This window comes from Ceratosolen solmsi, unplaced genomic scaffold (assembly GCF_000503995.2).
Source record: "Ceratosolen solmsi marchali unplaced genomic scaffold, CerSol_1.0 scaffold29, whole genome shotgun sequence".
NCBI lineage: Eukaryota > Metazoa > Arthropoda > Insecta > Hymenoptera > Agaonidae > Ceratosolen > Ceratosolen solmsi.
The window spans coordinates 6,891,505-6,909,708 of NW_011948417.1; the positions used below are offsets into that span (position 1 = coordinate 6,891,505).

Genomic DNA, 18,204 nt, shown 5'->3' on the forward strand with positions numbered 1-18,204 from the left:
TATAATTTTTTAGCTTTCAATTTTCAATTTTACTTTTAAAGCCGCATAATACTAAAAACAATAATTATAGTTTGTTTTTCCCTTATCATCTATATTAAAGGTGTAATGCAAAAAATGCTACATTTAAAACATTAATTTTATCTCTAAATCATGATCGAATATTGATATGAAATATTTTTAATCAGAGGCATAAATAAAAAGTAGAATAAACAATAATAGAAAAACATTTGTTCTATTTCTGAATAATGATTGAGTTTATTTGGTGCAAACCACTAAGGACAATATTTGTTAATAGTATTGAACTTATAGTATTGAAGTATTGAAGACTTACTTAAGCAATAAGATTTCTGCTTGATTCTTTTAACTATGTCGATTTAAAAAATCATCACAAAGCTTGAAAATTAAACATTAAATTATATGACTTGATTTTGTCCTCTCCATAATAGAAATTTAACTGCCATATGGTTGTATTCTGAGCATAATCATAATTGTTTATACAGATGATCCATAAATTAGGATCACTGCTGATTTAACTGATAAGCTTTTACAACAATCAGAACTTTAGCAAATGTTAAAATGTATTGATGTGCGGGGAGGTTACGGCACTAGTAACACGAGCTCGAGCCCCACTCATTTTTAACCCAGATCCGTTTCCTCTTACGAAACTCCCATCGTTTCGTGGTTTTCTTTCCTTACCTCTGACAATTTAGTGTACCGATGAAGATAGGACTGGGGTTCCGGCGACGGTATTCCTATCAGATTCGTATATTGCTAAACATAGTTGCGAATGTGATGTCTTTACCACCCTGAGATTGAAAAATTGCGGGTAATGGATGTTCCTATTGACTAAATTAGTAATATTCTCTATAATAGTTATTTTATTAATAATTGTGCACCCAAAGCTTTTCATGTTTTCATGACATTAGTTTTTATTGACTTTATTTTTTAAAAACTATCATAATTATGTATAATTGTAATATTTAGAACGTAGCATAAAAGTCATATATTCCTTCAATTTTACAAATTTATTAATTACAGATTTCATATTGCAAATTTAAATATGGCTTATGACATTTTGATTATCGAGTAATTAATGTTTGAGTGATTTTTAATTGAAAACTATTTTATTTTCTTGAAATATTTTAGTGTTTTTATTAGTTAAAATATTTAGTTGGTTACGTTTTCTATTATACAATTTAATAAGAGAGAATCATAGCTATAATACACATCATTTTTTAGTGTTCCCTATATAGTGAGAATAAAAACAGATGAAAAGTAAAAATGTTCATCAATTTTACTACATATAACATGGAATTGAAAAATATTAATTATAAATTTCCATAAAATGAAAGAATTGTTTTTACATTCGAAGCATATCAAATTAAATGCGAAATGTTTAAAGATCATTATTATAATGAATGCCTTAAAATATATAAAATGTAATGAAAATTTTAAGTAAAATTGTTTCCTTTTAAATTTCTTTCTATATACCAATATACTTACTTCTATATACTAACTTCTGTATACTCCTACTACCATATATTACTATTACATGAAATTTTAGTTATTTTAAATTCATTTAAAATTATTGTAATAATCTTCTATTTTTAATTTGAAAACATAAAAATTTGTCACTGGTTCCTTCTACCAAACGTAGGCAAAATTTATTTATTTCTAATATTAGCATAATGTTATTAAATTAAAAGATCTTTATTACTTCAATTTAAATTGTATTTCAGATATATTATCGTTCGAAATATAAAACTTTATTCAGCATAAATGTGATAGTTTTATAACTGAAAATTTATCAATAATAATAATAACATATGGTTATTATATGAAGATATATATATATATATATATATATATATATATATAACGGAGTTATAAAGATTTGATATGCTTAAATAAATAAATTATAATATTTTAATCGGTAAGAAATCATGTATCTTCAAGTTAAATTTGTTGTATGATACCTTAGGAAAAGAAATGAGAGTAATATTCTTAACGTAGAGGTATTAAGAAAAATGTTACAAAGAATTTGATAAAACGATTTCATTTGATTTAATTGCTATACAAGCAATTACGCCATTTTCGAACTCTTGCATCTTAACCGGTCTCATGTTCATACATATATTTCAACACGCAGTCGCATAAGCACTCTATTTTTGCTTTGACCCCATTGTCGTTTATTTATTTACTTTGTATCGCTATTATTTCATTTTTATGTTAAATATATACAAAGCGAATGGGCGCATGATTCATTCATTTCTGTTGGTGAAAGCGAACGCCAAAAATTCTGACGCGCAGCGGTGAAAGGAATAAAATGTACATTTATCATGCGTGTGTATGTATATTAGTACAAATATGTGCATATGCGCGTGTCAGCGTGCGTGTATGAATGACCGCGTAAGTATGGGTGTGTGCGTGTGTTTGTGTTTGTGCGCGCGGGCGCGCGCGTGTCGGTGGTATCTATTTTTTTCAAGTACGAATACGCGGGGTCATTAATCTACGTATAATTATCATTAATTAATATATTATCATTAATCTACCCAAGATGTAATTCGTGATGGTAGTCGATTAATTCGTGATCAAACAAATCGACACATTTCAAAGTCAAAAAGATCATCAAGGTTATTAACGACATTTATTGATATGTCACTTTTCACTTTCTCTATTATACGTATGGCTGGTAAGATAAGCCTTTCCCAGTCTTTGTATGAGGAATTTCAAGGGCTATTTACGCAAAAAACTACCTTCTACAATATTCATTTTGCTTTGATTGTAATGCTTGAGTGCAATATAGACTCGCGTGCTGATTGTCGCCGACCTTCGAGATCAATTCTGAAAACTAACAGAAGTACTGAAAAAACTTGACCTGTGCAACCATTGGTGCGACAATTGGTTATTTGTTCGTACATATGGGTTTTCTTGACATTTTTTTTTTTTTTTTTTTGTAGATTTACTAATAACAATATTCTACTCGTTACAGAAAATCTTATAAGTGTATTGTCTTATTTATGAACTGCATCCAAACAACAAGGATAATAAATTTTAATGCAAAATTCTTTTGAAGTGCCTGCGATCCTGATAATTATTCTGATTCGTCAAATAGTTAGTATGCGAAAGAATGTACACTATTTACATAAGCAGTACTAGATAAAATGTGAGATTTGAAGTTTCAGTTTCCCATAGTTAACGCCGAGTAATATTAATATTTTCTATATAATTTAACGGTCATTATCTGTTTTTTTTTTTTTTTTTTTTTTTATCACTATATACTACCGCACTAAGATTATAAATTGCTATTAACGACGTCTATGTAATACTTCGAGCACACAAGTATAATCAAACTTTAAAAATGAAAAGTAGAGGAAAGAAAAATTTTACATGAATAAAATATTTTTAATTCATTGACTTATCTTTCGATCATATACTAGATGTTATCTTAAGCACACGCGTATTCATAACTACATAGAAAGTACGCCCAGATACTTCTCGCACGGTGCTTAGAGTAACCTTAGTCCTGATACACTTGAAGCACAGATGCATTACGAAATGTCGAAAAGTATTCAGACTCAAAACATTGGTATTAAAAAATAGACATGTGTTTGCGTCAACCTATATGAGAAACGTTAAATAAAGGAAAGTAAGAGAACTTTGCATGCTCGTATAGCAAACGTTCTTTTCTTGGCGATCGCTTGCTAAATATTACGTTATTTCATTCTTGTACTCTCTTGGTCGATGGCACGAGATTGCGCACATACTATTAATGAAGCAACAATCGAATAATATTACAAAGCCCATGCCAAATATAATAAATTCGATTGTCCGCTAACTAGTTCTAATATTCGTTTCCCTTTCATAGTAACTCAGTCGAAATAATTCTAGTATTTTACGTTTCATAAATCGCTTGAATCATCAAATTAATTTTCTTTATGAAGCTCCCCCATAAATAAATAAAATTATAATATTTTACAAACTATTTTTCGAATAAATAGTGATAAGCTTTAAAAGCTTTTATTTTCGATATAGAACTTCGATATTAACTATATGCCTATAATTATGAGCTAAAATGACAAACTTCTATACTTGTTAGATTTTTATTTTTTTTATGGCTTCTTTTGGGCTAGCGATTTCACAATATTTAAATATTTGAATTCTGATTTTGTTGTTTAAGCTTACCAATAAAATGTAAGCAAGAAGCCTATTTATTATTTTTTTATTTTTTATCCTATTTTTGTTTCTCACGCAAAATGTCCGCAAGCCCCTCCTACATTTTTCACGATAGCACCGCCGAATACTTTCACTGGCGTTCTCGTCCACGAGATGAGCATAATGTTCGCATCTATGAATGGGCTACCCCTGTTCAATTGGCACTGCTCATATGTCGTTCTTATGAGATACTCGCCCAGCGTTTGCCGATCACCTTTTCGCTTGCTCCATACTGGCTTAAGTAGGTTGGGAAAGTCACGGGAATGCCGCTTATAATGATACGCGTCTACGTAGCCGTTAGCCCTCCAACTTAGGAATGTTGAAGTATCGAAGGCCGACAGGAGAAGTAGATTAAAGCCTAGCACTGAACCCTCGATTCCTTCGTCGAGGCCCTTGTTGAAATCTGTGTACTCTTGACCAAGAACAATGTCGCCGTAGGCTGGAATTACATGACCCATCATCTGCAATGTTTCGTAAAATGTGTTCATCATTGATATGAGTGCATGTAGCTTGACATTTTCATTATTCACTCACAACATTTAGAAATTTTTATTTATTACTTAAGTACCCAATCCTCTGAAAATTAATTAATTTTTCTTGAGAATATTTTTACTTACTTATTTACTTAATTTATATAATAAAATAATTTATTAAGTATATATATATATATATATATATATATATATATATATATATATATATATATATATATTTATATAATAATAATTTATATTGTATTTAAAATAAAAATGAGATAATTCCTAAATTGAAAATATTCCTTAATATAAAATGAACTAAGATTAGTCTTATATCTTTGAAAATTTTAGAATTTACATTATTTTATTTTGTTTATAGTTATTCAGTTATAAGTAAAAGGAAATAAACATTATAAATGCTGGTTAAAGTATATTTAATTTAATTTAATAAAATTTTAGTTCAAACAATATCTCTTTTAAAGATTATTTTCAAATATTAGCCAAATAAATGCTGTTCGTAATTTTTTTTTATACTACAATTAAATTTGTATTTAATGAAAATGCTAAAAAATGTAGAATAATTGACTAAATGATCTGAAATAATTTGGAACAATATAAAAAAAACCTTGATGTATAAAATGAAAGAGAGATTAACTGACTTGTTCAGGAACTTTCTGGGCGATAAAAATAAATAGTAAATACGTACATACTTTTATCACGAAACGTAAAACAAGAGAGAGCTTTAGTTAACTGTCAAGCTGCAATTGTAAAATCGAACACAGCACTTAACAAAACATTTGAATAGATTAACTTATAAAATGTTATTTTTGTTCCGGCAAAAATTTATGTTCTTTCATCATTTTTTATTTTTTTTCGTATTTTTAAGTATTTATTTAATCATTCTTAAGTAAAAGCAATTATAATAAAGTATATCTGCTTGTCGTTATACGAATATATGTTGAAAACTAAATCTAGAATTAAAATTTATAATATAGTATATATAATAATTAATCTTGTATATATACATAAATGTAAATGTAAATATGTTTATAATACATTACGTCCATTGTAAGAGAAATTTATAAAGAACATAGTAAATATGCAATTATGACGACTGTTCTAAGTCTATATTAACATATTTTGATAAACTTGATGTATAAACTCCATTATATAATAATATATATGTATATAAAAAAATGTATTGTAAAAAATAACTAAACATAACTAATTATACGAACCCTTGGTAAATTATAATAAAAATCGAAGTGCCCAGTTGATGATATTTCTGATTTAATATGAAGGGGAAATAAAATCTAAAAATCTAAAAATCTAAAAATCTATGAGCATTTGCTTCGGTCGCTATTGATAAAACTTCAGAAAATAACGTGAATAAGATTTCTATTAGTATTATAATTTGTGAAAAAGACAAATTATATTTTAACGAAATTATCCACTTAAAATAATAAGAATTAAACAGTTATTACATGTTGATGCAAATAATCCACATTCTTCGCATAATACAAAATATTCATGGGGTATGCTATTAATGCCCAAATATATATAATATGTACATTTAAATATTATATAAAAGATACTTACAATTCTTTTGAATTAAAAATTTAAATTAAATACATAATAAAATGAACTATTACATCCTAAATGCATCAATACATTTCAATCGTCCTTATGTCCCACTTATTATTAAGGTTATTTGAGTTGAATTTTTTCTCCAAGTTAGTAAAGAAAATCAGTATATAAAATAAGTTTATATTAGTAATAATTACTAATTATTAATAGTAACTAAATAGTAATAACTAAATGGTAGCAAAGTTTTAGTTATTTAGATTTAAAATTTTCTTATAAGATTTAATTATTCTAATATAATCGAAATCATAAATAAAATAGATTGCATTCAATCTATGTGAAGTTAAGTTGCAGCTTAAATATTTAAACACTTCATACGGATATTTCTTTGGAGAATATTTTAATTAATATTAATATTAAATCCAAATAACTAGTATCAATAATAATTATTATTATTATAATATGTTATTTTATTAATATTTTTCAAATATTTTACGCATATAAATGTTATATAAATTATATAACAGTTCTTTAAATTCATTACAATTAAAAAAAATGTATATTATAATTATTTATATTTTACTGAATGTATTGTTTACAATATTTTGAATAGTACTTTTCCGGTAATTTTTTGAAATTTTTTTAATAATTAAATTATCAAAGTCGACTAGTTGATAAAGTTTAGAACAAGAAAATGAGGTAGAAGTTTCTATTACTCATAAAACCAAATGAATTAATACAATTTAATATCTACCTTTGAATTGATCTTACGTTAGAATATTCATAAATTATCGAAATATTTTGCACTGTAAATGCTCATAATTTCAGTAAAAGTATAATAAATAAATGCCAACCTCATTAGAATAGCCTTGTAATTCCAAGCGCCCATTCAACCATAAAGCAAATTGGCCTTTACGATTGTCCCAACTTTGGCATAAATGATACCAATGGTTCTCACGAATATTTGTTGGCAGTGAAAAAATGTCAATATTTCCAATTTCCAAATTCACGCTCTGCCCACCTGGTGATATCCATGATCGTATAAGGCGCTCACTTTCGTTTTCTAGAAAAAATTCTTAGAATATAGTACTCTATCTTTTTAATTTATGTGTCGGTTACAAATAAAATAATTATAGTTCATTTAATCATTCAACAGCACTACTAAATGTGTTATTATCTTAAAAAGAATTATATTTATTCAATTACATAGTATGTACCACTACGTTTTCCTTTCTATTATTTTAGAAGTTATGTCAAACAAAATTAGCAAACTAATAATTAATTATTTTATATAAAATATCTAATTTCTTTATTTTATTTCATTTAATATTAAATAATAAATATATCTTATCGAAAACGTATTCAACTGGTCCTACTATAATATTACCAAAACTACGTCCCTATGAACCTAAAATAATTCTAATTAAAGTACTTGATAAAATATTAAATAATTATTTAAGTAAGTCTACTAAATAATAAAAATTAAAAATATTGTTTTAATATATCGGTATTCCGTAAATTTTTTGCTACGTTTCGTATTGTACAATTAAACGAAATTCTATAAGACAAACATAGCTTCGTTCTAGTATAAATTTGCTACTTATAAATTTGTTATTATTAATACATTATTTTTTATGTATAATGTTACATATTTCTGTATTAAATTTTGTATATTATATTATAATTTTTTTTTATTTAAAAATTATATTATATGTACTACGTTATATTTATTATTGTTTTAGTAAATGTTTACATCGCATTCTATAAAAATTAAAAAGTTTATTATCTTTTATTTTAAACTGATTTGTTGTACATCAATAAATATTAATGAGGTATCATAGATATAATAATTTAATTTAAAGAAGAATTTCAATTTTACTTAAATGAAAAAATTTGATTAATAACAATCACACTTTTAACAAATATAAAGTACGATTAAATTATATTAATTTAATAATCTAGAAAGATTCTATAAAGTCTATAAATAATTATTAATAATAACAAATTTACTTACTTGAATATGAAAAAATGGAATTTGTGAAAGTAAGATTTGTTGATTTAATCCAAAGACAATAAGTGAATTCCGTAATTTCAGGTACCGGTATTTCCCACCTTAAAAACTAAAACAATAAGCACGAATTAATTATAATGTAATATAAAATATACATATTAATTAGCACTACTTTAAGTGATAATTAATAATAAATTAAAAAAAAAAACATTACTCAAAAACAAATAAGTTAGAATTATTTTTTATACGTCAAGAATTTTGTGACAAGCTATTCAAACACTTATATTCTAGTAAAAAGAAATTAACAAAGACATTAAAAATACTTCTGTAACATCTATCTTTTAAAATAAAAATTGTGTATTTAATAAGTTAAATTTTTTCTCTCTGGCTCTTTGCCCTTCTATTTAATAAGTTGATATTATTATTATTATTTGAGAAATTCTTTTAAAAGCCAAGCATCAATTTTCATGTAAAAAATCGATGTTTATTATTATCGTATTTTCTATTTGTTGCGAAATTTCAGAAAAACAGGTTTTACATATACATCTACTTTCCATAAATGTAAATGTAAAAAAAACATGTAATATAAGTCGAAAAGTTCAGGAATTATCATCTTATTTTTATTTGAGATGATATTTTACACAACAATATATTAGGTGTATTAAAAAATTTTATGAATTTAATATTTTTAAAACACCGTAATCGGTCAATACCTATCAATTAATAATTTCTTTATAACTAATAATAAAAAATATTGAATTTCTATACAGGATAATACATTTGTTATTCATGCAAATATTAGAAATTTTGAAAACAATTAATATCTTAATATCTTATGTAAATTATATGATATAATCATATGATATGAAAAAATATAAAAACGTATTTATAGGTGTTTAAGAATCACAGCACGGACAATGTTGATTAAATGAAATTTTTGTAAAAAAATTAATTTGCAATGATCTATTACTATATTAAAATTATTTAATGATTGTCGAGAAAAAAAAAAACAATAATGTAGCGTATGCAAGTGTTACAATCACGTGCTTAGAGGTTTCATTGTATTAACATTCATTCGCGTGTACTTAAATGTAAAGCTCATAACAAAATACTAAGGATCAAGAATGATCACTGAAGCTGATGAGTTATATTCTAAACAATTATTAAAAATGATTAAAGTTAATAGTAAATGATGAATCGCACTTTATAGAAATATAATTTTCGATTGCTGCTTTTAAAATGGCTGAAAGATGTATATGTGTTTGTCTAACATGCATTCTGGCGGATTTGCAATGGAGCAATAAAATTAATTACTACCTATTGAGTTGTACAATGAAATTTTACTCAAAACTTGAATTCGTTTAGTAAATAAGCTCAATTTATTAATAAGATAAGTAATTCACCTGAATGTAACCGCGTTGAGTCATTTGAACCTTATGCATTGGTGTGCTATTATTTTGTACTCTTTGATCCCCTTTCACTCCCTGACAAAAAATGAAGACCAATAGACTCACTTTCACCCACTCTGACACCATTGACATCCAAATCATACTGTCCCAGTTATCTTACTTTATTTAATAGCCTTCTGTTCTTGTTTCTTATTCCTTCTGCGCTTTTCTTACCCCCTGACCGGTAATAAAACTACTACCGGGCGCGGATTTCTCTCTCACACTACGCGCGCGTGTATCTTAACGAAACGCAAATCGCTCTGGCTGCTTCGATGTTGACTCCAACGGGGGCACGCACTGGTTCCTCACCTCCACCGTGTCGCGCGTGTAACCGCGCCAGGGCATAGAAGAGGGAGACAGGATTTCGACGAGGAGGCCAACGCCTGTCATTTAGCAAGAGTTAACTCCCACGAACGTATCAAGCCTCAAGCCTACTTGTTTACTTTCCATTGCAAATGCAGACTGAAGGTGAGCGAGCGAATAAAAGTGATCGATACTGGGTATGAACTTCAATTACGATTACATTTGCCGCCTTTGAATTTTCAATGTCCACTCCCTTGTTCTTGATTCAAAGTGCTCGGTAACTTGCTCAAGCTTGGATTTCAAGAATTCCGTAATTGTATTACTATTGCCAATAATGAGCTTACCATGGCAACCTTTTTCTCCTTCTTTTTTTTTTAATTTTTCCGAAACTTTCACTAAGAAACTCGTGTAGTTTATTTGCTGTTTCAAAGAAAAAAAAAAAAAAAAAAAAAAAGATATTTGCTTTGAATATATATGCTTTTAAATAGGAATTAATAAAATATTTAGAAAGCAATTATTGTCGATTACATATTTGTGTTTGCTCTTTACGGACAATTATCGTAAGTAAGTGTCTTAATTTTTTTTATATCAAATATATATATATATATATATTACGTTACAATTTTCATTACTTTACTTTAGGCATAAGTATGTTAAGAATGTGACCAAAATTCTCAATCTAATAAATTACCGGGGAGCGGTAAGATATGCGGAAAAGTATTGAATTTCAATTAGTATTAAATAAAGCATTTTTATTAATGGATTGTTATTATTTTATTTATTTGGATACATGTGACTACTTTCTGTGATTATATTAATTTTATGTTCAAAATTACCATTGTCATAAATTGTCATAAAAAGCTAAAGTATATTCAATTTTTTGGGTTCTTACAAGATTAATTACTTATCTATAAAAATAAAATTATAGAACTTTATTATTCTATAAGATAAAATTATGTATATTCATTTTCTGTTACAGTAATTTTAATTAAATTTAGTGAAAGACAATGTGGTTAAAAAGTTATGTTATATAAAAATATAATATCTGCACACACGTGGATATTTACACTTACGCAATCGTACACACAAAAACACACACAAATACGTACATATACGTAATCATTACTATTCTAATATTTATTATTATTTACCGTTCTCTAAATCGTAATATTTATTACCATACTATAAGATTTATCTTGTGCTCTAAGCAATACATTTTGACATTCAGCAAACAAGTTTCTTAAAAAAATTAATATATAATCTTAACTAGATAGTTGTAATTGTAATATTGCTCGTTATATTTTTATAATTTATCGTAGATTAAGCAAGCTGAATGAAAAATTTTTAAAATATTTTCATTCGTGATTTTGAACAGCAAACATTTTTCTCATTTGAAAAAATGCTTTGTTGTTTTTTATAAATAAAGATTCTCTCGTACGGTAATAATATAGTTTTATTATGCCGAATATCGCTCACTAATCGGCTACAAAAATTTGAATTAAATGTTTGTCCTCAAAATAAAGTAATTGAATATAAATCGGAATTGAACTAATGAAAAATGTTAAAATATCTTAATTACTTAATTATTTTACAAATTTATTTTTTTTTTAAGTTTTCTCCAACCTGCTTCAATATTCGTTGTGAAAATTTATTTATAAATGTATAATGTGAAAAATTATTTATAATAATATTCTTTTATTAATTTTTTACTCAATACTTTGGAATGAATTTTCATTAGATTTTACGTAACTTAACAAACGTATATAACCATAGTATCGTTAAAATCTCTTTACATTCTCCACTTTATATTATCCATCATAAGAAACGTCTGCTCATTTATAATTAAGATCTTATGATTAAACATATTTTCAAAACAGATTACATAATATGTTTACAATTTAAGCATTACTTTTTATATTATATCTATTAATGTACAAATTTTTATTCTCGTACAATCTTAATTAATAATAATTAGAAAGTTATAAATCATTTCTACGATGCCCTGTATAAATATTGAGATTTATTTTTATAAACTTTATTGTTAACAATTTGTTAATGAAGATACATACAAAAATATTTAATATGGAACATTATTGTATAGAATTATTGCTTTTACATAAAACTGTCAATATATAGTGAGAAAAATTTCTTGCATTAATAATCAATTTGTTAAATAGATATCAATAACATACACAAAATTAATCTATTTATACATAATAAGTTATTTATTAGTGTATCGTTATTAATTTTGAAAATAAAATTAGTATTAGTAACATCTAACATGAGATCATGAATATGATTTATAATTCAACAATATTAACTTGATTCAAATTTAATTTGATTAATTATTACAAACAATATGTATTAACAACAATAAATTTTTTATAAATAATATTGGAAACTTTATATCTTGAACTTTTCCTGCTTCAAAATGTAATTCTATTATTTTATAAAAAAAAATTCCTCGAGAGTTTGAAAACTTTAAAACTTACTTAGAGTGTTTATTGATTAGGGAAATATTGATTTTCTTAAATAATGATTTATAAGAAGGGGTATTTCTATTTTCTATATATAAAATCAAAGTAAATGACTTAAAAGCTGTAGAATAAGTATTTATCAATATATTAATATTGCGCATTTTGATCTTTGATTTGTATTTTATTTTTAAGGAATTTTTTTTTAAAGAAACTTCACAGTCATTTTATTTTTGATTATAATAAAAAGTTAAAAATTATATATTAGATAAAAATATTATATTTATTTAAAATATTTTGAGCTTTATAAATTTCTAAAATATTCTTTTGCCAAAATTATGAAGTTCAGTATTTTTGAATTAGCGTTAGAATATAAACTATAATAATAATACTTACGTTTCTATTAAGGCGGAACAATGAAGGATTAAGTTACACAAATAAGTAGCTTAAACAATTTTATATATAACAGTGGTAATACAGACAAATTACTATTTTGTAAATAGTTAAATAGATTTGCCCTAAAAATGATTTAATTCTTATAGTGTATACCTTCAGCTACAACAATTACTGCTAACTATTAAAAAGTTTTTGAAACGAATATTTATGAAAATTAATTAATGTAATGAAATAATGTAATGTACATATCATGTTCTACGTTCATTAATGAAAAATATTAGTTAGCATATAAAAAAACTAATATTTAGATTTTTATATCATCTTGGTAATTATATATTTTTTCCTTTTAATACTTTGCTAAATTTATCGTTAATTTAATTGAATTAACTGATAACGACTATATTATATTAATAATTATATAATATATTGTTAATTTATTTAAACGAATTAAAAATGACTTCTATAAAAATTAAAATTTTGCTCGAACAATACACAATACTGAATTATTAAATTATCTACAAATAAATATAAATTAATGAATTAAAGATGAACTTGTAATTTAAGGAATTTTCAATTTTCATGCACAAACTACTACCTATAGATTTTATATATGTAAATACATTAAGTAAGTTATTAAGAATTAATGTATTGCTCTATCGTAATTTTTATCGCAATATCTAATTATGACACGATTAGACTAGTTAGAATTTAAATATAAACATTTTTAAAACAAATCAAGCAATAATTAATTGTTAAAAATACAATATTTATTATGTTTTCAATTACAATGTAACAAATTGTTAGATGGAAAAATATATAATGTTTTAATGATTTGATATTTTGAGGGAATTTTCACTTAGTATAAAGTATTCGTTAACATCGTTTGATTTTATGAAATAGAAATTATGATCGTCTATGTTCAATATACAATTAATATTCAATCAATTATTTGTATATGGAATTTTATTATAAAATTTTCCATTTAAAATTATTTACTGCACAGTGTTTTTAATTTGCTTAATATTAATAAAAATAAAATCTGACCTTACCTCAATTCTTATAAATTGGCAGTAGAATTTATATATGTTAAAAAACAATATATTTTTAACTAAAATACTTATTTTTAATTTATACATGTATTTCTTAAGTTACTATTCTAAAATTGCAATTTAACCTTATTGAATTGTTAATACTAAAATAATATTAAAACTAAGGACTACTAGTGCAGCAGTATCAATAATATTAAGTTTGTTACATTTTAATATATGCGTATAAGTATATGTGTATATACATATTTATATCCTATAAATTTCTTCTTGCTTTAGCTGTAAATACATCTCTCAATATAATTTCATTATCCTTTCATAACTCCTTGTTTCTTATTCAATTATCGATTCGTATAATTGTTTTCTAATATTGCAAAGGAATACGATAATTCTGGCTCTAATTAGTCACTTAAATTAAATAAATATTTTCTAATTACGCAAAAAAACTCCATTTTTATTCCACTTTCCTGTAATGATTTTAAAATAAAAATATCATGTATTGCATAATATCAATGAAGATAAGTTAAATGTAAGGGCGGGCGACAGTGATCAAGGGGGTGGGGGAGATGGAAGTACGAAATAAAACGAAATATAAGGAAAATATGCGCTTTTTGATTGTAGAGTGCCAAAAGTGCGAGTGCCAGCACCGGATATTACATGAGCGGCAGTAGCACGCTGCCCCGAGGCGGAGCTTTGCTGCGACCCTACAGTCCCGCGACTACTGTGCTACCTGGGCCAAATGGTACGGCCGTTCCTGGACAGCCCAAAACTATTGGTACACCAGGTACAAAAACAAATTTACTAAACTACTAATGCAGGGTACAAATAAATTGTCGTATAGACCTAATGATAAATTCACAGAAAACTTTTCAGTTGTCCGGATAATTACGTAGTACCTATTATTACATACTCTCTTTATTGAATGAGCATTTATGAATTAAATCGAAGAGTGAGAAGCGCTTAAGTCCGTATAGCTGTAATCTTGAAATATGAATGCAGTTTCACGTGAAATGAGATATTTTAGGTACTCAATTTTGTTTGTCTTACATATGCATATTTACGATGCATGATCACGTGTTAAATTAAGTGTATAATTACGTGGCGTTAATAACATATCATTAGATCACGAAACGAATGGAGTTATATAAAATATATAAATGATGACTTGGCTGTCTTAATGGACTTAGATAGTCATGAATTAGGGCGTCTGATGATATTCACTGAAGCGTTGCTGGACATTGAAATTTTTGGGCTTATTTAATACGCAACAACTGTAAGCAGGCCGAATAGTTCGTTTAACGGTCGTGCAAGCCTAACAAATTAAATTAACAAAAATTGATGAGATAGCGAAGCATACTAAAGAGTCACTGTTAATGTGGGGGTAATTGGATAGGTGGCGGAGGGGGGCAGGCACCAGCCAAACCTCTACGAAACTACCATTGCGGCAAAAGTCCTCTTGGCAGCCTCGGGAGTTCGACGCGCTTTTCCCGTGATAGCTCGGTTTCCCTCTATAGTATACCAGGTTAGTATCAGACCATCATCAATATTGTCTACACTGCTCAACAATGCCACTTTCGGTTTACTTTTGTCCTATTGTAAATACTATGTATCTAAGCTTGCATTATACTAACAGAATGTACATACCGCATGACCTTGTAGGGCATCCTAAAATCATCTAAGGTCTTGCATAAGACTAAGCACATGCATCGATTTTATGTTTCATTATTGGCTTTGCGCTTTTATTCCACATAGATATATGCTCGTTGCACTGAATGCACAAGATTAACTTACAATAAAACAGAATTTTCTCAAAGGTAATAAGCAATTATCACGGTCATTATAGGTTAATCCATTTGTTTGAAAATGATTAATATTATAAGTATGATAGGAACCGATAGGCTACCAATTAATTTTTAATGCAAATTAATGGGTAAGGAAAACATTAATCATAAATTAAATATCAAATCTTATATTCTTCATGAAAAAAATTTGATTATTAATTTCATTAATGTTAATAAAGTTTTCCAACTAATCAGAAAGTTATTAAGATACAAATATCTGAATTAAGAATCATTATAATATGAATTTTAAATTTCAATTAAACTAACAGATGGACAAGCAAATAATATTAATTACTCCTAAATATTAATTTATTTGAAATTATCACATTAATTACATGAGAATTAATCTATTTTTTACAATGAAAAATAAAATATTTCATTTTGTAATAATTTTGTATCATTAAGAACTTGGAAAATAATATTTCACATAATATTAGAATACATTTGTACACTCGGTTACTATTGGCAATTATATAAATGAAATGACTGAAGTAATTAATTGATAGCTTATCAAAAATCTAAATAAATTTAGCTTCAAGAACATTAAATATTACATTATGAGTTACGTTAATTTTTTATGTTTTACTTAGATTATAGTAGTTAAACTATAATCATCATAATATACAAAATTTTTAACTCTAATTTTTTATCGATGCGTTTAACTACTTCATTTTTTCTTTTAATATGTCAATTATAATATTTTATTACATTATTTTATTACATTTTAATCCGTTCAATTATAATGGACCATTATAACTTTATTTTGATGAATGTTTACAAAAAAAAGTTTTTTTATGCTATGCCAGTCTTTAATTGTGATAATTATTGTTATTTAAATCAGTTATAAAAATTGAATATACTAAGTTCCTTTATAACATTATTGAATAATGGTGTATACTGAGATTAACATGCGGTTAATGTGAATACCCAATCATACACTATATATGAATAATATATCATAATCAACTTACGTTTATTAAATATTCTACGGCTGTAGTATGATTTTAGTCGAATAGATGATTAATGATTCATTGACGAGGTTTCAGACTAAGGTGTATAAAAATGAGAGATAACGAATTATAACAATTACCACCATACGATAATACAGAAGTATGATAATGGAGCTTCCTATATAATTATTATAGACTCTGTTGGGAAATTCTTAACAAATTGCACGCGCTTATATTGCCAATCAATGATAATAAATAAATATTTAAAAAGTTAAAAAAGTTATAAAAAGTTAAATCTTTTCATTGGGTTACCATTAGATCCACTGCATGGTGAAAGTGGCTACATAAGTAGTCCCGAGAGGGGTGGTGCTGGAGGTATTGTTCCTGCGCCTGTCGGTAATACCGGCAATGGCAGTACTCCTGGTTCAACTACATCAAATAGATATCCACCTGGTCCTTACAGCGCTAGCAGTAGCTACGAGGATCCTTATTATTCACAGTACTCTGGTACAGTAACACCGGTAATCGATGAAGAAGCTAGGTAAATCGAACAGATATGTAATTTAATTTAATATTTTATTATAAAATAGCTTTGCAATTGCTCATTTAATTATACCTGTTTTATAATAATGTTATATATTATCAAATGCACAGGGTAATAATTAAAATTCATTCGCATTTTAATAATAATCTACCAACTCACAATTAACACTCGTAATTCTTGTTGTACTTTATCTTTTGTAAAACTATCTCAAGTTCTTTTTTCCCTATTAATAAGTATATAAAATATTATTAATAATATAATGTTCCTTATTTAAAATTTTACTTGCAGATTTTATTATCATATTTGGAACTCAAATTCTAATTACATATAGAATTAATAATTTAGAGCTTTCAACAATTTTTCACATTTCATTACTTACTACTCATTTTGAATGTTACACTAAATCACATTAGATTATACGAACAGACTAACCCTATTATTATGAATGTTTAAAATATACTTCGGTTCTACAGACTAAAAAGATTAAATAAATAAATTTTTATTATTACGAGATAATTAATTGATAATAAAAGTTCTGAATAATAATGGAAATACATTGCGTAGACTTGAATAAGATTGAATTTGTTAACTTATCTCATTGATAATTTTATATAAATAACACATTAGAGACTTTATTTGTTATCGATAATAAATTTTCAATTTTTTATTGCAATATATATATATATATATATATATATATATATATATATATATATATATACATATAATTATAAGTTGAAACATATATTGTAAGGTTACAATAATGGAAAAAGTAATTAAGATATCAATAAATTCAGGTTCATTATGAATTGCTATGAACTTATTTATCTGACTAAATTTACGTAAATTATTTAATTAGCATAAGAAAATTAATATCGCTGCATAATCAATTATATAATAAATATGCAAAAAATAT

At 25.8% G+C, this 18,204-nt stretch overlaps 1 protein-coding gene across 1 annotated transcript in view; it reads left to right on the forward strand.

Moving 5' to 3' along the window:
• Positions 1 to 18,204, forward strand: part of LOC105360018 (uncharacterized) — a 93,347-nt gene that overhangs the window by 52,373 nt on the left and 22,770 nt on the right. Inside the window, exons 9-11 of the mRNA XM_011496790.1 lie at positions 14,575 to 14,737; positions 15,347 to 15,475; positions 17,063 to 17,285. Coding sequence (XP_011495092.1) covers positions 14,575 to 14,737; positions 15,347 to 15,475; positions 17,063 to 17,285 — 515 coding nt within the window. The remainder of the gene's footprint in view (positions 1 to 14,574; positions 14,738 to 15,346; positions 15,476 to 17,062; positions 17,286 to 18,204) is intronic.